Source organism: Danio rerio, chromosome 8 (genome assembly GCF_049306965.1).
Source record: "Danio rerio strain Tuebingen ecotype United States chromosome 8, GRCz12tu, whole genome shotgun sequence".
Taxonomy (NCBI): domain Eukaryota; kingdom Metazoa; phylum Chordata; class Actinopteri; order Cypriniformes; family Danionidae; genus Danio; species Danio rerio.
This window is the reverse complement of record NC_133183.1, coordinates 3,560,522-3,586,770: the sequence shown is the minus strand read 5'-3', so window position 1 is coordinate 3,586,770 and position 26,249 is coordinate 3,560,522. Positions and strand designations below refer to the sequence as shown.

Below are 26,249 nucleotides of genomic sequence, written 5' to 3'. Positions count from 1 at the left end.
TCAACAACCTGACCCGCATGGTCTTTGTTTTATCCCTATCCAAATCATAAATAAATAGAGTTAGAGTAAGTTACACAAAAATTACCACCTGTCAATCACTTTTTCCGCGGAACTCAGGCATGAATAGTGGGATCAGCAGAGTGATCTGTGTCATTATAATGGCCACAAACTTGGTTGGTAAAAAAGGTGCACAACCAACTGCAACCAACCAACAGTATCTGAGGATTTTACTATAAATACTAAGTACAAGCGTGAAATATAAAAATGTATATACTGCATAAATAATTCATATTTATGCAGTACTTAACATTCATTTTCCACATTGAAAACATTTTTGTAAAAATTTTTTTTGTATGTTTAAACTATTGCAGTATTTCCAGGAAAAATAGAGACTCTGCCATTCAAAAACCATAGATATATACATTAGATGTCGCCTACCCTGTTGTTGTCTATTGGAAGGAATGCGTCAATAGAGCCGCCATGTTGGAACAGGGTAGCGCTCCTTTGAAATGAATGCGGGATCAAGGTACAGTGGAGGACTGTGGCCATCCAAAGCCAGAGATATACACATATACACATATATCTATGATCGGGAGTTTTCCTGGATGTTAGTACGCAAATTTTTTTTTTATGCTACGAAAATTATAATTTTACATCACTTTTCTACATTGATGAATCAGTGGTCGCACGGGCATTCCTGACAAAAAGCTTGTGTTTGTGTGTACAGAAATGTACTATCCACCCTCCCTGTTAAATTTGATCTAATACGTGTCCTGAAACACAACTCCTCTCCTGCTTTCACTTCTCATACTGACGGAGAGAGCGATTCGTTTGTGAACGAATCTCCGTTATGAACAACTCCTTCACTAGCCGACAATAATAAAGTTTCTGGCAGTGCAGCATCTCGTTGTCATATTTCTTTTGCATTGTTTGCTGATTTTATTCAACAAAACTAACATAAGCCGAGTGTTTAGTGCGAGTTGGTGCTACTTTGCCGTATGGTGAATGCAGTAAGTGACTGTATTATCATCAATAACGTTACCTGATTAGCACAAAAGTTCAGAACATACAAAAACAGAAAAAAACTTAATATTACCTATGAAATGTTCTGCCTTTGTGCTTTGTTTTCTTTGTTTGCTCGTTACTACACCCGTAGACAGCGCTAAAGTCCCGCATCTTCACGTAATAACACTGTCTTGACTAGTGCGGCTGAATGACACTTGTCCTGGGAGCACTGTACCAATGTGGCGGCGCTATTGACGCATGCTCAGGGTCCCTATGCGATATCTAGTGTATATATCTATGTTCAAAAACAAGGGGCAGATTAGCACCATCGTTTTGCCCCATTTCTTTTTCTATGATAGTCATTTTTGACCGCAAAGACCACAAGTGTGACTACTTTTTATTAACAACAATTTAGCATGCTTGACTAAATTACTAACAAGCTAGCCTGTCCAGATGATGAAACGTATTCAAAAGTAATTTAACAATAACTTTCCTTTAATAAATGAGTCCCGCATTTAGTTGACTCAGATTGTACTTTGTAAAAATATCCATTAACAGTTTCCATATTTAGTTTATTTCCGGTGGTGAATTGCATTATGGGATGTTGATCTCTGCTTTGTTAAACTGTAGAGTTTTCAACATCAAAAGTTGTCAAAGTAACTTTTATTATTTTATGTTTATTATCATTTTAGTAGTTAAAACAATATTTTAGGAAACAATAAATATAGAAAAACACCTGCAATAAAGGAGAAAGTCCTGGCAGTTTATTACCAGACTGTTGTACCATACTTTACAACACCAACACAGCTAATATATCACTTTAAACTACTAAAATGTCCTTAAAAGTCACTTTTTCAAACTTTTCAACATCAAAATTCAAGATCAAATTCTGATTATGCAATTTCAAAGCATAAATAAATAAAACGTATCACAAATATGAATCGCAAAATACGTAAAACTGTTAATTTACTAATATTTTGTTAAAGTAACCTTCCCCAACACTGTAAATACCATTGAACGGGTTGCCAGGTTGGTAGAAAAGGCCTGAATCCTGTGATGCACTCAAAAACCAGTGTCCCGAAACTCCAGTAATCCACAGCCACAGTGTACTTCTGCTGCTCCAACAGCTCCGGGGCCTGACACACACACACACACACACACACACACACACACACACACACACACACACACACACACACACACACACACACACACACACAAAATTAAACATTTCATATCGCTACAGATAAGACCATATTGCATAAATCCACTGATTCACTCACCAAATACTGCAGTGTCCCTACAAACGATGTGCACAGGCTGCTCTGGTCCAGCTCTTTGGCGTAACCCAGATCTATGATCTTATGAACCAACTTCAAGAAAAGAAGATGCAGGAAACATTAATGCTTCTTTAATTTATTAACAGAGTTTCAGATACTGTATTAGTAGTGTAAAACAAAGCTTTCCGAAGCTTCGAAACAATTGCTTTGACGAAAATGATTCACAAACGTTTCGAAGCATTCATTCTAGAGACACCTGACTTCACTGACTAAATCTTTCTAAATCTTTCTGAAAATGTTCAAGGGAGCGTTTGAAAGCATCGTCAATCAACGGATATGTCATTACTCATCGCTCATATATATGCATGGTTCAGTGTATAGATGTAGTTTTAGTCTACTTTCCTGTTTGTGTTAAGACAGGATGAAGTGAGTGCATCGAAGACCATTCTGGCCAATCACAGACATTTCTGTTGAGCTCCTGAACAAAACAGCCAATCAGTTCATGACCTGCTCTCACATTGGCTGCAGCTCATCACTACATCTGAGTTAAGTCAGCCAGCTGGTTTGGAATATTTACAACCCGGGCTCATTGTGGAAACGTAGCCCCGCGGACGTTTCTGCGGACCGCGAGATACGTCCCGGAAGGTACTTATTCAAGCGGTTTTTGTTTTCGCGGATCCGCGAGAGGCCGCTGTGCGCGCTTTTTTGCATTCCGGGCCCCTCTCGGGAGCGTGCGCCGTTCGCGCCCGCGCTGTTCTCGCGCGAAAAGCCGCCAGATCGGCCAACCCGGCCGCCCTCCTCTTCCTACTCCTCCTCCTTCCCTAAACCCAAGCGACGGTTTGCAAAAGCAGTCCAGAAAAAAAAAAAAAAGCAAAAGCCCTCGTCTTCGATTTCGACCGCGTTTTCGGATCCCGCCGCGTTCTCGCTCTTATTTTTTGGATTCTGTTTTTCATCTTACTTGATTTCTGGAATCGCTGTTCCCCGGACTCGATCCCGGTCGTCGTCCTCGAGGCCGGCTCCTCCTCCTCCGGGGCCTCTGCTCCGCCGACGCAACGCTGTGAGCTAAGCAGATAAACTGGTTGCATCGGGAAAGCCCTCCACTCGGAAGCGAGCCGTCGGCCGGCGAGCGCGAAGAGGAGGAGCGGAGCGGCGCCACACCGCCCCGCAGCGTTCGCTCGAAAAAAACTAAACGCGGCCGTACGTACGTCCGCGGTCTCCAGAAACATCAGCGGGGCTACGTTTCCAGAATGAGCTTGGGTTGAATATTTAGGATGCCAGATATTGGATTTTTTTTATGCGACGGTGTTGGTGTCAGCGAGTCTCTTTGATGTGTTGACTCATTCAGTAGTTCCCCCCTAAAGACTGCTAAGCACCTGCTGATTTTTTCCAAACACAGTCCAATCTGTAAAATGCTGCAATGTGAATGAGGCAATATAAATGTCTCATTAAAACATCTACAAACATCTCTGAGGTGCTTACGGCAACCCAAGTTTGATTCCCGGCTCAATGTTAAAAGGTTGAGGGGGAAAAACCGAGAAGGGTCTGTCTGCGAACCGCAAGACAGGTGCGTAACTTGTAGTAGAGCCGTAACTTGAAATTATTGTAACCCACATGTCAAAACTATGTTGTTGGCACCAGTGGCGTAGCAGACGGACCTGCAGGGCACGCACCGCGGGGGGGCCCCGCGTGATTAGGGGGCCCCGCGTCATCGCGATTTGAAAATCCGGCATAATAATCAAACCCCTGGGAACAACTGTGGTCGGAACCAAAGTTCACATGACTGTGTTTTCTGAACTCCTCTAAAGCGGTGGACTACTTTACACTGATTGCTTGCCGCCGAATCGCGTCATAGCTCATTACCATAAAGTTGACTTTATTTCAACTCTCCTCGACACCCACACCGGAGAAGATGCGCCGCGCTGCTCCTCGCCGCCGGTTCTCATTGAAAATGAATGACTTCCGTTTATTTTGACGCTCTCGCCGCTTGTTTGTGATCGCTCCTCAGTTTGTGAAGGCTACTCCGCGTCGTCGCTCCACCCCGCCCCCTTTTCCCGCTCCTTAGTTTGTGATTGCTCCTCAGTTTGTGAAGGCTTCCCCGCGTTGTCACCCCAACCCGCCCCCCTTACCCGCTCCTCAATTTGTGAACACTTCCTCGCTCTACCGACTCCCCCCGTCCGCTCAGTTTGTGATCGCTCCATCCCCTTCATCAGGGGGCCCCGTCAGTGATCCCTGCAGGGGGGCCCCCGTATTTTAAGCTACGCCACTGGTTTGCACACCTACTCTACACCTAAACCCAACCATCACAGTTATTAATGTCCACACCTTCCCCAACCATCATAGTTATTAATGTCCAGAGCCTTCCCAAACCTAAACTTAACTAACACAGTTACTAATGTCTACACCCCAACCCTAAACCCAATCATCACAGGTATTAAGGTTTACACCTTCCCCAAATCTAAACCTAACAATCACAGTTATTAACATTCAGCCGCGAGTTATGGAGGCTTTCATATTTGACGTGCCATTGTACTGTTAATTGCAACCACAGGGGGCGACGGCGAGTAGGCTAACTGTCATGAAAAAAAACAGATGAAGAAGTCAGCGAGTAGAGTTCCTTAATGAATGAATATGATAATATATCAAATCATGTTGAATCATGAAAACATTTGACACCTCGCAAGGTTCAATTGGATCTTGATAACTACAAGTCACGCTCCTTTCATGTTACGCCCCTCTATTGCAGTCCGCAGACAGTTACATTTGGAAAAACCATCGACAAACTGATCAGGTAAAAACTATAAAACCTGTTTAGTGATTAGCCATTAGGGGGCGATCTGAGTCAACCTACATGATTTATGTGGATTTTATGGTGTTACACAGATCACCCGTCAGTAGAGAATCATTGATTTTTTTTAACCGTTTCGAAAGTTATAACATAACAAATCCTCGTTTACTAAAATCATGTGACCTTACAACTTTTTTTTAAATACGTGCTCCAAACCACTGATTCAAAACAGGAGATTTGTCAAGTTTTTGAAGCTCCGTGAAGCAGTGTTTCGAATGCAGCCGTCACTAGATTAAATGGTGTTTCATCGCTTTTAAGCTACCAAAGTAATGTAAAACTATTGGGAACACAATTTTCATTGTTATTTATAGTCATCCATCACACACTTCTCATTGCTCACCCTTTTTTCTCCCTGTTGAAGGACGATGTTTTCTGGTTTGAGGTCTCTGTGTATTATTCTCATGCCATGGAGGTACGTCAGCGCTGAGGCTAGAAAGAGATCAAATAATATCATTTTAAATACTCAATTGTTAACTATGTTTTATATATAACAATATATGAAGTATGACTTTAGACATGCTCAACCAGTTCACTTAAGCTTGACATTACACTTTGAAGTTTAACCTAATGTGCTATGCAACATTTATGTTGCCAAAAAGTTAAAGCGAGCATTATTTTTGCACAAAAACAAAGAGTAGTTTTGCTCTACATGTGTTACTGGTTGTGACGGTGGCATCGAATTTACACTTTTTTTTATTTAGGAAGTGAAACTAACTGTAATTTGTTTATGCTGAATTGAAAGGCAGCTATGCAAAGTGTGCACCCTAATTCTACAAAGTGTGAAAGAAAAACTACAGTATAATCATCAATTCATATCCTTCTGCTTTAGTGCGCAACACATTCCCAATAGATTTTTCTTCAACTTTTTCTTTTTCTTCAACTACTTCAGCTTTGATTATTGGTTAGTGCTGAACGATGCTGCGCGTCTGCTATATATATTGTGACAATTACAATTTTACCAGCTGACTTGAATAGCTCGTTTTGCAAAAAGATGAATTGAATTTAGATGGATTGGGGTGATTTTGTAAGGATGTAAATCATGTATAAAAATAATAATCAAATTCAGTTACAGGAATTTTATAATGAGATGTAAAATAATACTGTATAGTCTAATAGTTTTCATTGTATTAATAATTCAGTAAAATTAATCTTCTTTTTTTTTTTTGTGGCAGAATGCTTTAAACTCTCCTGAAATGCCGTTAAAGTGCATACAAATTACAAAGTTTCACTCTGTTATGGTTATACTTTGCAATGACTCCACGAATCTCATGTTTTCTTAATTGTTGATCAACTATAATCCCAACTCAACATTGGAAATCCTTTGATGTGACTATTGCAGACACACACGTTGCGATATCAGGTGTAAAGGATGGTCAACAGTGTATTTACAAATGTGATTACAAAAGTTAATTACAGATGTAATTACATACGAGTATTTAATCAAGCATAAGTACACAATAAATACATGTATTTACAAAATAATACATTGTAACAAACTATTAATTCTTGTGTAAGTACATATTAGTTAAGGCCACTTAGTATAAAGTGATTATATTATATATTAATATAAAGTTATTTTGCCGTTCTGCAGAAGAAATGCAGCACATTTAGATCAACACATGATATACTGTAAATTATGCAAGATTTGACATTTGTTAATCTATCCCAAACACTCTTCTTGAATTGAATTGAACCCTTCTTGACTGCCAGAATAAAATTTCAAGTTCCCACATCATTTTTTCAAAGTCTTCTTAATAATTTCTTAATAATAACATCCTACAGGATCATTGTTTTGACACTCAACCAATATTATAGTAAAGTTAATCTGATTTCCATGTTAACTATCCCCTTAAGAGAGGAAACTGGACCGGATGAGGCTGGTGACTAAATCCAATGATATAACAAATGATTTATGATTTTGTGGTTAATGATTTCACAGGAAAACTCTTGCAGAGCCCTGACTGACGGTGTTTGGCATAGTAACTTGCTTTTATATACAGCAACATGCTTGACCTTCCATTAGATCCGCTTTAAGGTTGATAACTTAGGATCGAGTGTAAACAGAAGATCTACTCATGCAGGATAAGGACCAGCAGACACACTTTACTAAATACCTCTGCAATGACTAAAGGTCAAAGGTCATTTAAGATGCAATGTTTTTTTGTTCAGAGAGTTAGTGTCTCAACAGTGTCTCATACTGCTCAGATTTACCAACACACCAAAGTTTGCAATCATTCATTCATTCATTTTCTTGTCAGCACTAAGCTGACCCTTTATTAATTCAGGGTTGCCACAGCGGAATGAACCGCCAACTTATCCAGTAAGTTTTAACACAGCGGATGCCCTTCCAGTCGCAACCCATCTCTGGGAAACATCCACACACGCATTCACACACAAACTCATACACTACGGACAATTTAGCCTACCCAATTCACCTGTACCGCATGTCTTTGGACTGTGGGGGAAACCAGAGCACCCGGAGGAAACCCATGCGAATGCAGAGAGAACATGCAAACTCCACACAGAAACGCCAACTAAGCCGAGGCTCAAACCAACGACCAAGCGACCTTCTTGCTGTGAAGCGACAGCACTACCTACTGCGCCACTGCTTCGCCAGTTTGCAATCAGAAGTCTTAAAATAAACCTAAATGTCTCTTCAAATAATTTTCTCTGTGCAATGTTTATTTTATTGGTATCATTTTACAGTAAGGATAATCTTAGTTAATTGATTTACTGACATGCGCAAACAATGATGAATACATTTATTACAGTATTTGTTCATGTTTGTTAATGAAAATACAATTATTCATTGTTAGTTTGTGTTAATAAACATTTATTTATTTCACTTTAAACTTCATTTCTATAGGCTATTTTGAGGGATGTAAACAAAAACAATGGTCCCAACAAATTTCCTTTTGTACATTTTTAATTTCTATAACTTCTGTAAATCCAAAAGAGCCACATATTTATAAATAAAGTTATGATAGCTGTTTTAACATCAAGTTATGATTGAATTGCCTCTTGTTTGTTATGAAATACTTTAAAAACAAGCAGGAAATGTTCATGGACCAATGACATGGCCACACTGAAATGTCCATAGTGCTCCTACAATGTAGATTGTGTCAAAGCAGCTTAACATAGATGTTCTAGATGAAACTGCATTAGTTAATTTCACATCTGCAAGACTAAAAATGCTGGAAAAAAATCAATTTGACAGTTTTTTTTACAATTAAAATGAACTGAAGCGTCATCTTTTCTATAATGTACATCATAAACCAGTTAAAATATCTAAATAATATCATGACCCCAAATATCTTGGTTATTTTATAACTAATCAGACGACTTTTACATTCTAAATTCATTCATTTTCTTTTCAGCTTAGTCCCTTTATTTATCTGCCACAGTGGAATGAACCGCCAACTTATGCAGGACAAGCTAGATGCCCTTCCAGCTGCAACCCATCACTGGCAAACACCCATACACTCTCATTCACACAAACACACACTATGGACAATTTTAGCTTACCCAATTCCCCTATAGCACGTCTTTGGACTTTTGGGGGAAACCGGAGCACCCGGAAGAAACCAATGCCAACACGGGGAAAACATGCGAACTCCACACAGAAGCGCCAACTGACCCAGCCGAGTCTCGAACCAGCGACCTTCTTGCTGTCGTGCTACCCACTACACAAAACTGACTATTTAATCTAGTTTGTTATTTTGTTCAGAATGTTATTTATTTAATTGCTAATTCTTTTAAATTCAATTTGTTAAATAGTTTTTTCTCCAGATGTTTCCAGAGACCCCTTAGCACTTCCTTGCAGTCCCTGGGGGTCATCAAAGTTAAATTAACCAATACATTTCTCATCGATATATACACTAGGTATTGCATACGGACCCTGAGCATGCGTCAATACCACCGCCATATTTGTACAGGGCTCCCAGGACACTAGTCAAAACTAAAGCCAATATGAAGATGCTGGATTTTAGCGCTGTGTACGGGTGTATTAACGAGCGAACAAACAACTTAACAAGTAATGTTATTGATGATAATACAATCACTTACTCAACTGACCATAAGGCTAAGTAGCACCAACTCTGAACACTAGGCTTATGCTAGTTTTGTTGAATAAAATGAGAAAACAACATAAATTAAATATGACAACAAGATGCTGCGCTACTAGAAACTTGTATTATTGTTGGCTAAGTGAAGGAGTCGTTCATAACGGAGATTCATTTACAAATGAATCGCTTCCTCCGTTAGCATTAGAAGTGAAAGCAGGAGAGGGGGTGTGTTTCAGGACAATGGATTAGATCAAAATTAACAGGAAGGGATTATAATACATTTCCATGCACACAAACACAAGCTCTTTGTCAGGAATTCCCATAGGGTCACTTATCCATCGATGTAGAAAATTTTAATTTAGTTAATTTAAATAAAATATTGGCATACTGACCACCGGGAAAACTCTTGATAATAGATATATGTATATATGTGTGTATATCTCTGGCTCTGGATGGTCACAGTCCTCCACTACTCCTTGGTCCCACATTCATTTCAAAGGAGAGCTACCCTGTTCTAAAATGGTGGCTCTATTAATGCATTCATTCCAATAGACAACAATAGTGTAAGCGACATCTAATGTCTACATTTATTTTTGTTTTCCATGTGCAAAACCATATATATGTATATATATATATATATATATATATATATATATATATATATATATATATATAAACTATATATATAAACTATATATTTAAACTATATATATATATATATATATATATATATATATATATATATATATATATATATATATATATATATATATATAGTTTTGCACATGGAAAACAAAAATAAATGTATATAGAAATTCACATTAGATGTCACCTACGCTCTTGTTGTCTATATATATATATATATATATATATATATATATATATATATATATATATATATATATATATATATATATATAGGCAAGGCAAGTTATGATCAGTTATGCATTTTACCGGTTATGCCTATGTTTTAGTACAGCTCCTACACCATTTCCAGTGTATTTCCCCCCTCTGTTTTCTTGCTAACACCACTTTAACTGTAACGCATCAGATTTTTTTCTCTTGGATAATGTGAGTTTGTGTGTAGACATTGCTCTGATTCATACACTCCAGCACTTTCAGCTGCAAATCTGGGTCAAATGTTGGACTGATATTTTACAAGAGCACACACAGATTCAGCAGAAATGTAAGCAGATCTCTGTTTACGACTCGCATATGCTCTCGTGATAAAGGTCAACTAGTGTGGTTTGCCGAGACTGAGCTGGAAAAACTGACATAAACAGCTGGCTGTGTTATTGCTGTTGTAGAGCTCTATTAAATCTTCTGTTTTAAATGGTTACATTTGAGTTTCATTACTACAAAATCAATCCTCAACTTAAAGAAAATCTGGGTATACCTAGGCATAGTCGAATAGTAAGAGTTCGGTATGGGAATGGCCATACCATGAGCCTTTTGTCAAATTGAATTATAATTTAGCATATTTTAAACTTAACAGCAAGACAGGATACTTAATATTAGTTAGCTCATTCACTCAATTTAAGAAAAATAAACCTCCACCAATTAAGTAAAAAAGATTTAACTAGTGTAAGAATTGAAATATTGCAAATATTCTGATATCTTTGACAATTCAAAACATGAGCTGAAAACAGAGACTGGTGACTTCACAACCCACCAGGGAGGAATGCGGGAAAAACCAGTTCCTGCTGCATTTGCATCTGAGTCTGCTTCATCCCCCCAACTCACACATATGGTCATTTCAATGTTTGAATGTTCTAGAATTAACCAAACTGACTTTAACTATCATGTTTGATATCATTTGAAATGTCTCAGTGCGATTGGTACAATGGTCTCATTCTCTCAGAAATAGACATAATCAGAACAATAAATATATAACTTCAGGCATCTTTTGATCCACTGTGAGGGGTGTGACACTAAGTGTGAATGCCTTTTGTTATACATTCACACCCCCTTCCTTGAGGGAATTCTTGGATTATTTAAGGTAAGGACTAAGAAAAGCTCAGGGCGATTCTGCCTAACCAGATCAGCCCATAACATGGGGTCTGCCCCATGTTATGTATATTTCAAAGTCAGGTATGCATCTTTTCATCTTGGATTTATCTTTGATAATTTGATGTTTTGTATTGATCGTTTATGAATTGACTGATTGAATTGGCATAATACATTTACCTGACTAATAAATTGTTATGTTTTGAATGATTCAAACAGAGTTCGTGTTATTATCTTTAGTAGATTGTGGTAATTTCATAGCACCACAAGCCCCTGTTCAGGTTAGTAGCGGACTAGAACACGGTAGACGGAGCATTGCGGCACGTTACACGATGTCTCTAGAGCTCCGACTAACAAATTGGCATTTATTCATGTATACTTAGGCTGTAAAAGGATATCTAAGGGGATAGTCCTTCACCCGATAAACTTTTAATACTATTTAGATAGTATAGTGATTATTCAAAGTTACTACTAGTTTAAGTACGACTGGTCTGCTTAATTCTATAGTAATGATCGTTATATGACTAAATAGCTCTGTCTGATTTAGGAGGTAGCAGACCTATGGGGACCGCATAAAAAATATCCTAATCTGAGTAAGTAGGGTTCTGCCTTTTTAGGATAGCGGTCAATCGCCCCTGTTTAGTGACCAAGACTGACATGCTTGTGCTTAAGAAATTGTATACTCGGCCGGTACAAGATTCAGGATGTTATAGAGATCCCAATGAACGAGAATAACATAAAACGATGAACCGAAGAGAATATTCAATCATAATCTAAATTAATGTGAAAGGAAACAAAATAACCTTCTCAATGTTTTATAATTGGAGTCAGATAAAACGAGGATAAATATATTCATATTCTAAACCACCTCATACTAAAATTGGAGTCAGATATGAGTTAAGTTTAATATAAATCAACATTGTGCACTGGAAAGACCGAACATGCAGTGAACCTTCATCCACCATTGGATACCGTCATTGGACCAACTGGCTGGACCTTACACTAGGCATCCACTAGTGCACTCTCAAAGCAAGGCTCATTAATATTCATGACCATTCCAAATATGGTCAATATGGAGCTTTTGATTCTAGGGGTATTCATTCAGTCATTTTCTTTTCGGCTTAGTCCCTTTATTAATCTGGGGTCGCCACAGCAGAATGAACCGCCAACTTATCCAGCATGTTTTACACAGCTGATGCCCTTCTATTTGCAACCCATCACTGGGAAACACTCATACAATCTCATTCAAACACATACACTAGGACAATTTAGCTTACCCAATTCACCTGTACCACATGGTTTTGGTCTGTAGGGGAAACCAAAGCACCCGGAGGAAACCCACGCCAAAACGGGGAGAACATGCAAACTCCACAATTCAAGGGGTATTTTACGGAGAAATAAATGATCAGATAAAACCATTTCTGAGGATTGTTTTTACTTACCTGAGCCATATACCTACTATGTAGATATCAGAGAATTAATGCAGTATATGGCACTTTTAGGACTGATGTCATTACAAGTTTTATTTTAGAGCTATTTGATATTAAAACAGGTATTTCCACATTAAAACAAATGAGGTATTTTAATGAGTCGGAGTAAAATAGAGATAAGGATTCAAGTGCGGTTTATTAAGAGAATCGGAAGGCAGGCAAAGGTCAAAACAGGGACAGACAGGAGCAAAACAACATAAAACAATAAACCAAGTAAAGGTTAAGAAACATGGCAGAAAAGAACTGAAAACGATTCCTATTGCTCACTTACAGCTTACAAAACTCAGCAAAATCTGTGTGTGTGTGTGCTGTGTTTTTATGGTATATCTGATTAGTCCATCATAAGCTTCCAGCTGTGTGTGTAATCAGGGAGAGAACTGACACTGGTGTGTGTGTGTGGTGCATGATGGGAGTTGTAGTTCATTAAAGTGGCAGATGTGTAGTTCTCCAGCGATCTAGCATTTGCAGATCTACACATCTGCCACTTTAATAAACTACAACTCCCATCATGCACCACACACACACACACCAGTGTCAGTTCTCTCCCTGATTACACAGGTGATTGTGATTGTGACAGGTATGAGGTATTCGATTTTAATGGTTTGGTTAAAAATAATATGATCTCAAATCAGTTGGTTGAAACTTTGAATAAACAGTTTAAAAATGCAATTCTCTTGTTTTTATTTCCTTTAATTTTAAATGTATTATCAAAAATGATGGTAATCTAATGAAGGCATGCGCATGAATGATTGAATTGGTCTTGAAAATGTGGCCCTAAAATCCACAAAAAAAAAAAAAAAAGAAACAGTGCACAATTACTCCTAAAACTAAGAAATGGAAGAAAATGTCTTCATTTTTTTAGACACAAGTCGATATTATAAATGGTAACATTTTTAAAATAATGGTCCATTAGTTAATGTACTTGCTAACATGAACAAAACAATTAGAAATACATTTATTACAGTATTTATTCTGCATTAATAATGTTAACAAGCATGAATTTTAATAATGCATTAGTAATAAGTAAATACATTAACTAACATTAAATAATGTACCATTATTCTAAAGTGTTACCCATAATTTAAGTTCACAACAAGCATGTCTGAAAATGTAACATTTTTATTCCAATTTATAACTTTTTTTCCATTTTTTGTTCGTGTTTTGCCTGTTAAAAATATGCAACACACACATGTACACATGCAGTGCTTTTGCAGGGGTTATGTGGACTTACATATATCTTGAATGAGGGTCAGTACAGCAGCTTCCCTCATACCGCAGCAGTTCTCAACCAGGTTCAGATACTGAAAAACACAATTAATCATAAGCTAAAACATCATAATCATGACAGCCCTATGATGATTGTTAAAATTACGCTTATGACTGTATCAAATTTTATTGTTGCCATTTTTTTAACTGTTTAAAGTAAATCTGCCAAAATGTACTTTATTAGGTATATTAAGCAAAAATACTCAGTCTATTGCTTTATTGTATATACAGTACATAGTGTAAAGTACAAAAGGTAACCATTTACAAAAAAGTCTCATTGGTAAAATGGTAGTTAATGGATTAAAATCTCAACGGTGAGGAATAGCCACATTTATTAGTTATGTTAATAATATTAGTAAAAAATGCAACTGAATTGTTATTATTAACTCTATTTAATAAAACTCACCCGCCTTCTAATTAGAGTATGATTCCATCAGCTGTTTTTGTTTCTGTTAGCTTTGTGTTTTTGATTGTTTGGCGCCATTTTCATTCATTCATTTTCTTGTCGGCTTAGTCCCTTTATTAATCCGGGGTTGCCACAGCGGAATGAACCGCCAACTTATCCAGCAAGTTTTTACGCAGCTGATGCCCTTCCAGCCGCAACCCATCTCTGGGAATCATTCACACACTTATACACTACGTGCAATTTAGCCTACCCAATTCACCTGTACCGCATGTCTTTGGACTGTGGGGAAAACCAGAGCACCCGGAGGAAACCCACGCGAACGCAGGGAGAACATGCAAACTCCACACAGAAACGCCAACTGAGCCGAGGCTCGAACCAGCAACCCAGTGACCTTCTTGCTGTGAGGCGAACGTGCTACCCACTACGCCACTGCATGCGCCATCTTGTGTCTGAATAATGTGCAGGTTAGTGTATACTCCATCAGCTGTTTTTGATTCTGTCAGCTTTGTGTTTTTGACTGTTTGGCTCCATCTTATGTCTGAATAATGTGCAGGTTAGTGTGCGCTCCATCAGCTGTTTTAGTTTCTGTTGTGTTTTTGACTGTTTGGCGTCATCTTATGTCTGAATAATGCTCAGGTTAGTGTGTGCTCCAGCTGTTTTCATTTCTGTCAGCTTTGTGTTTTTGACTGTTTGGCGCCATCTTGTGTCTGAATAGTGCACAGGTTAGTGTATACTCCATCAGCTGTTTTTGTTTCTGTCAGCTTTGTGTTTTTGACTGTTTGGCGCCATCTTGTGTCTGAATAGTGCACAGGTTAGTGTATACTCCATCAGCTGTTTTTGTTTCTGTCAGCTTTGTGTTTTTGACTGTTTGGCGCCATCTTGTGTCTGTATAATGCGCAGGTTAGTGTATACTCCATCAGCTGTTTTAGGTTCTGTCAGCTTTGTGTTTTTGATTGTTTGGCGTCATCTTATGTCTGAATAATGCTCAGGTTAGTGTGTGCTCCAGCTGTTTTCGTTTCTGTCAGCTTTGTGTTTTTGATTGTTTGGCTCCATCTTGTGTCCGAATAATGCGCAGGTTAGTGTATACTCCAGCTGTTTTCGTTTCTGTCAGCTTTGTGTTTTTGATTGTTTGGCTCCATCTTGTGTCCGAATAATGCGCAGGTTAGTGTATACTCCAGCTGTTTTCGTTTCTGTCAGCTTTGTGTTTTTGACTGTTTGGCGCCATCTTGTGTCTGAATAATGCTCAGGTTAGTGTATACTCCATCAGCTGTTTTTGATTCTGTCAGCTTTGTGTTTTTGACTGTTTGGCTCCATCTTGTGTCTGAATAATGTGCAGGTTAGTGTATACTCCATCAGCTGTTTTAGTTTCTGTTGTGTTTTTGACTGTTTGGCGTCATCTTATGTCTGAATAATGCTCAGGTTAGTGTGTGCTCCAGCTGTTTTCATTTCTGTCAGCTTTGTGTTTTTGACTGTTTGGCGCCATCTTGTGTCTGAATAGTGCACAGGTTAGTGTATACTCCATCAGCTGTTTTTGTTTCTGTCAGCTTTGTGTTTTTGACTGTTTGGCGCCATCTTGTGTCTGAATAGTGCACAGGTTAGTGTATACTCCATCAGCTGTTTTTGTTTCTGTCAGCTTTGTGTTTTTGACTGTTTGGCGCCATCTTGTGTCTGTATAATGCGCAGGTTAGTGTATACTCCATCAGCTGTTTTAGGTTCTGTCAGCTTTGTGTTTTTGATTGTTTGGCGTCATCTTATGTCTGAATAATGCTCAGGTTAGTGTGTGCTCCAGCTGTTTTCGTTTCTGTCAGCTTTGTGTTTTTGATTGTTTGGCTCCATCTTGTGTCCGAATAATGCGCAGGTTAGTGTATACTCCAGCTGTTTTCGTTTCTGTCAGCTTTGTGTTTTTGATTGTTTGGCTCCATCTTGTGTCCGAATAATGCGCAGGTTAGTGTATACTCCAGCTGTTTTCGTTTCTGTCAGCTTTGTGTTTTTGACTGTTTGGCGCCATCTTGTGTCTGAATAATGCTCAGGTTAGTGTATACTCCATCAGCTGTTTTTGTTTCTGTCAGCTTTGTGTTTTTGACTGTTTGGCGTCATCTTATGTCTGAATAATGCGCAGATTAGTGTATACTCCAGCTGTTTTAGGTTCTGTCAGCTTTGTGTTTTTGATTGTTTGGCGTCATCTTGTGTCTGAATAATGTGCAGGTTAGTGTATACTCCAGCTCTTTTCGTTTCTGTCAGCTTTGTGTTTTTGACTGTTTGGCGCCATCTTATGTCTGAATAATGCGCAGGTTAGTGTATACTCCATCAGCTGTTTTAGTTTCTGTTGTGTTTTTGACTGTTTGGCGTCATCTTATGTCTGAATAATGCGCAGATTAGTGTATACTCCAGCTGTTTTAGGTTCTGTCAGCTTTGTGTTTTTGATTGTTTGGCGTCATCTTGTGTCTGAATAATGCGCAGGTTAGTGTATACTCTATCAGCTGTTTTCCTTTGTCAGCTTTGTATTTTTGACTATGTGGCGCCATCTTTTGTCTGAATAATGCACATGTTAGTGTATAATCCATCAGTTGTTTTCATTTCTTTCAGCCTTGCATATAATTAAAGAGTTGTTACATGAAATTAGAAGGATAAAGTACATCCAGAGTGGTTGTTTTCGCATTTGTTTGTTCCACATAATTGTTCTTTGTAATCTGTTTTTTTTTTTTATTCAAAGCTTGTAATACTTTAATAAAATAAATACTTAGACAGAAATTTGGCACTAGGCATCATTAAACAAAAGCTAAGAAACTCTAATACTGGTTAAAATGTAAAGCTGTAAATTTACAGCAGAAAACATAGGAAAAATGCAGGTGAAGAATCGTTTTGGAATCGGATCGTGCCCCCTAGAATTAGATCGTGACGTTCCTAAAGAACTCCCACTCATAATTTACAGCGTCCTTGGCATCACTATTGGATATTTGGCCATTTTGTTGTACGTGCCCCACCTTGCGTAGGTCTCCTCCCTGGCAGAACTCCATGGCCAGCAATGGCAGGTCATTTGTGGCCAGTTTCTGGAGCTCTTCAGGAACATCTCTCGCCGCAACCACATTCATATGAGTCAACCTGTGAAAAAGAGACGCTCGCATCGTAACAGGCACACAACAGAGAACTCAAAGTACATTGTAACTTGCAGTATTCTCATAAGCCGGGTTACATAATGTTATTATTAAAAATGTGTTTGTAATATTGAGACGGCGGGTCGCCCTGCCCTACACGAACCTCCTATAAAACGTACGCTCAGGACAAAGAGGAATAAAAGCAGATGGATTCCAGGCACCATAACAGGATAACGACAGTGGCAACACCTAAAACTATCATCGGAGAAAATAAACAGCTCGTTTTAACCTTCACAGCAAACATCTCCACATAATTGCTGTAATAATAAAAAATGAGGTCTTAAGTAATGCCGGGTGGGTTGCGTAAGAGGTGTTTCATTACATCTTTACAACCTAAAGAATCTAGAGCATCAAAATGTGTCAGGGTTTTTTCTTTTTATGTCGATGGTATGACATACAAAACAAACAATTCACATATACTGGACATATTTTTGAGTATGCAACATTGTAGTTAGACAATGAGTTATTAGACATTGATAGCATGTCTCAAGTTCGTAATGGAAAAATAGTGTATCTGTGTATGTCTGAATTTAAAGGGCATTATGAGATCTAATATTACTGCAATTGTATGGAGACAGATAAGACTCAAAAGTAATTCACGCAAAAGACACGATTTACTCATGCGTAGCCAAATTCATGTGCATAAAACCAAATTCACATGCGTAAAATATTTATTTACATTCACAAAAAAATTTCACGTGCTCAAAATAAAAATACATTTTCATAAAATACGTTTCACAAATGCAAAACACCACATGCAAATGTGTAAGAGTGTACAAAAAGTTTTGAATGTTTAAAACTTGCGAGTTCATCCTGAATGAGAATGTGCAAATCCTCTTACACGTACGACTCCCCCTGGATACGTGTGTGTGTGTATTTTTGAGACTTTCCTGCCAGAGGCAGGGTAACTCCTACCTTTCAGCCAATCAGAGGAGAGCTGTAGTCAAGGACACCCACTCTGCGCTCTATTTGCGCAGACTGTTTCTCTCCAGCATGGCGAACGGAGAAAGCAGCAGTCGCACTTTTTTTTATTTATTTATTTATTTGACCATAGCCTCACTCTTTTTATCCATTATTTTGCCGCAGCTCCGCTCTTCAAATTTATTGTCTCGCAGCCCCATGAGTAAACTTTAACCTGCAGGGTAATGATGAGGATTAAAGCTGCGTCCCAAATGGCACACTATACACTATGCACTCATGCACTATGTACTTATGCACTTACACACTCAACAGGATAGTATATGTATGTAGTGTCGTCCCAAATGGCACACTAATGTTTTTTTTACTAAGCGGAAATTCAAACCGTTTCCCTGATGACGTTTGACGGTTGCCAAATCAGTGAAATAAACAACAGAATTATCAAATAATACCTGCCGTGAGTATTGCCGCATTCACCATCGGGAGGCGCTATAATCACTCTCGTTGGAGAAATTTGCTTTCACCATCCAAAATAAATAAAGTTATCCAACATGTGCGTCCGATAGCTCCGCCCCTTCCGCTACGTATGCAAACCTGCGGTCGTTGAGTGCGTGAAGTGTCCATCATTACACACTTCATTTTAGCAGCTGAATGAGTGCATCATCCGGGTAATTAAAGTGCACTTATGATTTTTAGAGTTTTCAGTGTGAACACACTACTTACACTGTTTATACTACAAAATGGCGTAGAATAGTGCATAAGTATGCGATTTGGGACGCAGCTTCTGTATTATTCCAGCCATGCAAGCCTTAACAGTGCCGTTGTAGTCCAGCGGTCAGCTCGTTGGATTGCCACGCCGTCGACCTCTGTTCGTTCCTCACCTGAGTTAGTTTTTTTTTTTTTTTTCATTTTTATTGTTAAGACATACAAAACTGTAAGGTTGTTGAACATTTGAAGTTCTAAAGCAGCTGTTTTCTTGAAAAAGACGTGATAGTGAGTCAGTCGTGAACTGAGGTGGGCCGGTCTAAAGCAGGTCGCACACCAGAAGCGCCACGCTGCACCATGTATTTTAGAATTCTAATCATAGGTTTCTATCAGGATACACACACCGGCGCCGCAAGTCGGCGGCTGTCGGCGGCGCATGGCGATGGCTCAGGACGCAGTTCATTTTTCAGCCGCGCCACAGAGTGCCATCTGATTAGTTTCATGTTAAATATCATTCGAATGTGCGCGTCTGGTGTGCGATACTTTAATCTGTCATGTACACGCCGTGTCGCGGCGCCGAGCGGCGCTTCTGGTGTGCGGCCTGCTTTAGGCTTGAAACTCCAGGGCTCAAGGAGTAGAGCGCAGATAGAGCGCAGAGTGGGTGTCCTTTACTACAGCTCTCCTCTGATTGGCTGAAAGGTAGGAGTTACCCTGCCTCTGGCAGGAAAGTCTCAAAAATACACACACACACGTATCCAGGGGGAGTCGTACGTGTAAGAGGATTTGCACATTCTCATTCAGGATGAACTCACAAGTTTTAAACATTCAAAACTTTTTGTACACTCTTTTACAATTGCAAGTGGTGTTTTGCATTTGTGAAACGTATTTTATGAAAATGTATTTTTATTTTGAGCACGTGAAATTTTTTTGTGAATGTAAATAAATATTTTACACATGTGAATTTGGTTTTATGCACGTGAATTTGGCTACGCATGAGTAAATCGTGTCTTTTGCATGAATTACTTTTGAGTCTTATCTGTCTCCATACAATTTTCCTTATTATGATTAAATAAACCTTCTCTAATAACATTCATCTGAAGAAACTACAAACAGTGTAACGCAAAAATGTACCGGGGGTAGAGAGCAGTGAGCACTATGTAGGAAACATGTCAACTGGAACACTTCCTTCATGGAGCTCTCATAACTAGCTGAATCAGGCATGTTAAACACAGAAGACAAAGGCTGCATCCGAAACCGCATACTTCCATAGTATATAGGACACTAAAATCAGTATGCGAGCCGAGTAGAATGTCCGAATTCATAGAATTAGAAAATCAGTATGCGAGAAGTTCCCGGATGACTTACTACTTCCGGCGAGATTATGGAGTATGCATCCCCTGCATGCTGCGCTATCCCATGATGCCCCGCGAGCGAATTCATGAATGAGAGTTAAGCGACGCAACTGACGCAGTTAGGTCACGTGACCACGACAAAATAGCGGATGTAGTATGTCCGAATTCCATTCATACTTTTCACATTCATACTGTATAGAACGTACTTTTCTAACGGCCGAGTAGTACGTTTAAATTCAAATGCAGCACCTACTGAGTAGTAGGCGATTTCGGACGCAGCCAAAGGCTTTATGTAAAATTATCTGTTGATTAGTTTTTAGTCACCTGACCTGTGTGGAGACCTGGTGGGCAAAAAAACAATGGGCGGTAATGGCAGGTATTCTGGGATCTCCATAGAAACGCAGCACAATCCCCTCATTTTCCATTTGTTTCAAGCTACATCCAAATCAGGTGAACGGTGTAGGATTTACAACAGTTTGCATATGTGCTTCCCACTTGTTAAGGGTACAAAATTCATTGGACAATTGGCTTCTCAGCTGTTCCATGACCAGGTGTTTGTTATTCCCTCATTATCCCAATTATAATGAGAGTAGAATAGGTACAGAGTTCATTTCATGTGTGCTCTTCACATTTGGAATCTGTTGCTGTCAACTCTCAAGATGAAATGCAAAGAGCTGTCACCATCAGTCAAACAAGCTATCATTAGGCTGAAAGCCATAATTATGCTGGAGGCACAAATAAAAACTGTATTAATTCCTACATCTTCCTAAATACCCTCAAATTAAAGCTGACAATTAAAGCAGAAAGAAGCCCTTATGACACAGAGAGCAGAGTCATTGCATCTAGTATGTTATCATTATGAGACATCTCAGGGATGCGCTGAACTCACGCTGGGTTACGGTGGACACGTCATAGTCCGACACACTCAAATAATCACTGCTTATTTATCCTGATGGGTGAGTTTCATTAAACCACACGCTGTTTTGACGTCAGTCCATTTCTGAGCTGATGCCAATACAGTCAGGATTCCTTAGTAAAGATGACGGGATTCCTTTCCCTCCACAAAAATAAAAAACAAGCAAAGGAAAAAAAAAAGTGTGCATAGCTGCAATCGAAGGTCATTTCTGAGATTAAACACTGATATCATCATAATTCATCATCACAGAATGTGTGTGAAATTAGAGAAACTGAGTAGGCCTGGGTGTGTTCCTCAAACACATCAGTCTGTGTGATGGCTGTGGTTTTGGCTGAATGCACCGAACTCTAGTTTGAGTCCAGGTTTGTGGCTCAGACCAAGTCTGGGGACAGACTGCTGTAAATCTGAGTAAACCAACACGTCCCCTAACCCCTCTCGCTCGTCACACAACCATACTACACCACAGCAGCATCAAGGAAACACTCTGTCACATTCATCTGCAGTTTAACTATTTACATTCATATTCAAATAGCACTGGGGACATGTTGCAAGCGGCTTTTTAACTAGGTTAAATGGATGAAACCCAGACTCTTGGATTGTGCTGGGTGACTCGTTTGCTATTATGAATGTTTTAAAAGCACCATGTCAGATTTTTTCATTAAAATATCTAAAACCACTAGAACAGTGTTATATACACTAACCGGCCACTTTATTAGGTACAGCTTACTAAAAGGGGGTTGGACATCCCTTTGCCTTCACAACTGCCTTAATTCTTCGAGGCATAGATTCAGAAAATGTTCCTCAGAGATTTTGCTCCATATTGACATGATAGCATCATGCAGTTGCTGCAGATTTGTCGGCTGCACATCCATTTGACTACAGTGAACTCATTGTCATGTTCAAGAAACTAGTCTGAGATGATTCACGCTTTATGACAACGTGCATCATCCTGCTGGAAGCAGCTATCAGAAGATGGAGACACTGTGGTCATAAAGGGATGGACATGGTCAGGAACAATACTCAGGTAGGCTGTGGTGTTGACACGATGCTTAATTGGTACTAATGAGCCTAAAGTGTGCCAAGAAAATCTCCCCCACACCATTACACCACTACCACCAGCCTGAACTGTTGATACAAGGCAGGATAGATCCATGATTTCATGTTGCTGATGCCAAATTCTGTGTGGTCTTCTGCTGCTGTAGCCCATCCGCCTCAAGGTTGGACGTGTTGTGTGTTCAGAGATAACTCTTCTGCAGGCCTCAGTGGTAACAAGTGGTTATTTGAGTTACTGTTGCCTTTCTATCAGCTGGAACCAGTCTCCTCTAAACTCTGACATCAACAAGGCATTAGCGCCCACAGAACTGCCGCTCACTGGATATTTTTGTCTTTTTCAGACCATTCTCTGTAAACCCTAGAGATGGTTGTGCGCGAAACTCCAAGTGGATCAGCAGTTTCTGAAATACTCAGACCAGCCCGTCTGGCACCAAGAACCATGCCACATTCAAAGTCGCTTAAATCCCCTTTCTTCTCCATTCTGATGCTCTGTTTTGAACTGCAGCAGATCGTCTTGACCATGTCTACATGCCTAAATGCATTGAGTTGCTGCCATGTGATTGGCTGATTAGAAATATGTGTTAACGAGCAGTTGGACAGGTGTACCTAATAAAGTGGCCAGTGAGTGTTCGTTTGCTGTCTTATGGACTTGCTTACTATATCCCAAATATTTGTAAGTATTTTCAAATCCACAGAAATAATCCATTTGAACTAGTTAGAGTAGTGTGTATTCATGCTAATGACATCACACAACCTCCATTTCTGGTTTGGTTTTCTAGAAAACATGAAAAAACAGCAAGACTTTAATATGGTGTTTTATTGCACTGCACAGAACACCATTAATGCAGAAGCCTAAAACATATTTAGTCTGATTAAAAAAAGCACAGATTTTCTTCCCCACATGATCATGTGCTGAATAATTGCTTTAGCTTTTCTTCACGGCATTCAGCCATACTCTGCTTCATATCACCATGATAATGTTGAAAACTTTAGCTCATCCATCAACTGATTTCTGCAGGGGACTTGTATGATGATGAAGACCACAACTCCCACAAAACACCTTTGTTTGTTGTAAATACAAGCCCTCTAGTGGCTAGAATTGCACACTGCGCATTTTAGGGTCTTAAACAATTCCAAACGCAAGTTGTCAGATGCAGCATTTGTTTGCTTATTAATAAAAAATTAAAAAGGTAAGCATGTCAGCTGAATGAATCCCTAATATGCATGTTAATACTAAGTAAAAACAAGGCCTAAATGTCTCCTGATGTTGCTGACATGCTGTGAGAAGATTTTGATAATATTTCTTTATAATAGTTTGCATGTGCTGACACCCCCTAAAAACTTTAATACAACAAACAGCTCTCCAATAAACAACTGGACATGAAGACAACCGCAACAAAACCCCCCCAAACACAATAACAGTGAGAAAACAGCCAGAGATGCACTTGCTCCTAAATTAAGATGAGCCTGAAGGTGTTGTGACGGCACAAACCACAATACTGGGTCACTTTTTACTACTGTGGTGTCATAAATTCATCCCTCGTTGTTTTCCTCCGAGCTTTTGTGCATAAAAACATTTATAAATAGCCGAATAACAACGGAAGGCTTTGCGTGGTCGCTTAATGGACTGCACATTAAAAGATGGAACAACATAAGCAAGCGAAAAGATGGAAAATACCATGTAAAAGAGTGTTTTCTCTTAAAATAGACATCTGCAATGACGTGAAAGCCAACATCATGATATCAGCCAAGAAAAATGGGTGTAGTCAATAACAAAATGACTATTAAAGGGCCAGAGCATTTATTATTTTTATCATTTAATCACTCTGAGCGTCAATGTTTGTACAGATTTTGGACCATGAACAGTTTCATGAACCTGTTTCACCCTCTCTGACGTGAATGAGACTTGTAAGCGTTCGGCTCTAAAGATGCAAAATCTCTTCAGATGCAAAAAGAATAACAGAGCATCGTGTGTGAACTTTTTTGACCTACTGAAGGCAGAAACAGGAAATTGGCTTTTTGGAGAGGATAAACCCTTAAAGTCCCTTTCAAGGAAAGTTCACTCAGCGACCATATTTGCCACGCTTTGGGTAGCTCTAGGGTTGTAACGGTATGAATTTTTTACGGTATGATAATCGTCTAAAACAATACCACGGTTTGACGGTTTCGCGGTATACGGTATTAAATAGTAATTCTCATAGCAAAGACCCTGAAAAGAATAAGAACAGGTTTTCTGACTGAACAAAGGTTTTATTTCAACAAACTTTTGAAAGAACCATTTTAATAGAACTATAGAAGTCTTTTATAAAAATAAACTGAAAAATTTAGCATTTTAATAAATTAAATTAGAAGGAATAAACAATAAAGGTCTTTTAAGATTAGACAAAAATAAACTTAAACTGTCCTTCCTTATAAGCAGGATAAATGGGAGACCAAAAGTGCAATACCAAGTTTATGGCTGTAAACATGTATTTAAAGCGTTGTTTTTTTTCAGTCTAGGTTGTGATGAAGAAATGTAAGCATGTTGACATTTTCAGAACTTAATCTTGACTGCTGAGGTGGGAGAATGTGTCCACTTGTACAATGAACAAATAAAAAAATAAGAAAATAATAAATAATGTGTCAAAGTCCAAATAAACATGGTGCAAATCCTCAGTAAAAAAATAGATATAAATATTTACTATACTATAAATAGTTACATAACGAAACTAGATTTAATATGGAACATCCTTAGGTTTTATGTGCCAGCATGGATATGGTTGTCTGTGGAGATGGATTTGGATGTGGTTGTCTGCAATGCAGACAAACAGCTGCACCTTCATTTGTGTCTTTTGAAAACAGCAAGAGCAGCAGTTCGTCTTTGCTGTGTCACTGTTTTGTCATGTTTCTGTGCTGCTGTGCATGCAAAAGTACTTAGTATGAGAAATATTTCATGCAAAACTTTTTTTTTTGCGTTTTATTTAGCCGCGCATAAATGTATGCCTATCTCTCATTCCGTGTTGTTCAAAAAGCTCATTGCTCCACAAACAAAAGCGAAACCTATGCTTATTGGTTGTGATATAGCGAGTTTGAACCAATCTGGGCATGGAGGAGGGACTATGCATCAATGTATCATGTCTGGTTTGTCCGAAGACACAGTGACGAGCGTTTCTTTGTCAAATCAGCGTTGTCAAATTTTGATGATGTAACCGCACTGATTCCGGAGCCTCTGAAAGTCCGCGAATGTTATGTGATACAGCACTGGAAAGCTGAGATTCTCTTCTTTATGCTAATCTTTGAATTGTATGAATCGGATCAGCGGATCAAAAGTTATTAAACATTTAAGAGCAATACTTATTTTTAGCCGCGGGCGGCTGTCTCGGTCTTTAAAGGTTAAAACCGTTGATATGCAATTGTTCATGGTATGATAATCGTGCACGTTCAAATCGTGGTAGACCGTCATACCGGTATATTGTTACAACCCTAGGTAGCTCATCCAAGACCAAAGTCCTATCTAGATGAATAGGGAAGTCCTAAAATTTTAAAAGCTACATGCTTTTTAATTTCAAATCAGCAACATAATCTGAAGCGACCTGCCCTATTACTATAATTTAATCTCTCATTAAATTGCATTTCAAGAGTTCACACTTGAGTTTACACCCGGGGCTCCCACCCGTTCACAGAGCGAGAGGGGAGCTTGAGCTTGGTGGATCTCAGAACACCCCTGCTGCAGTAGCTAAGGGAACACGTGAGAAAAATGGAGCTAGACAAGTGCTTGATATGCTAAGTCTGTTATGCATAATGTATA

The 26,249-nt window shown here is 38.9% G+C and overlaps 1 protein-coding gene across 5 annotated transcripts in view; it reads right to left on the bottom strand.

Annotated features, from left to right (window-relative positions):
- The window catches only part of ikbkb (inhibitor of nuclear factor kappa B kinase subunit beta), a 91,547-nt gene that overhangs the window by 53,297 nt on the left and 12,001 nt on the right, over positions 1 to 26,249 (bottom strand). For all 5 annotated transcript variants that reach the window (XR_012383759.1, XR_012383760.1, XR_012383761.1 and 2 more), the window contains exons 4-8: positions 17,348 to 17,465; positions 13,923 to 13,992; positions 5,471 to 5,559; positions 2,289 to 2,378; positions 2,017 to 2,141 (exon numbers count right to left, since the gene is read on the bottom strand). Coding sequence is in view for 2 of the 5 variants with exons in the window: in XM_073909658.1 (XP_073765759.1) it covers positions 2,017 to 2,141; positions 2,289 to 2,378; positions 5,471 to 5,559; positions 13,923 to 13,992; positions 17,348 to 17,465 (492 nt within the window). In the remaining 3 variants the exon portion in view is untranslated. The remainder of the gene's footprint in view (positions 1 to 2,016; positions 2,142 to 2,288; positions 2,379 to 5,470; positions 5,560 to 13,922; positions 13,993 to 17,347; positions 17,466 to 26,249) is intronic.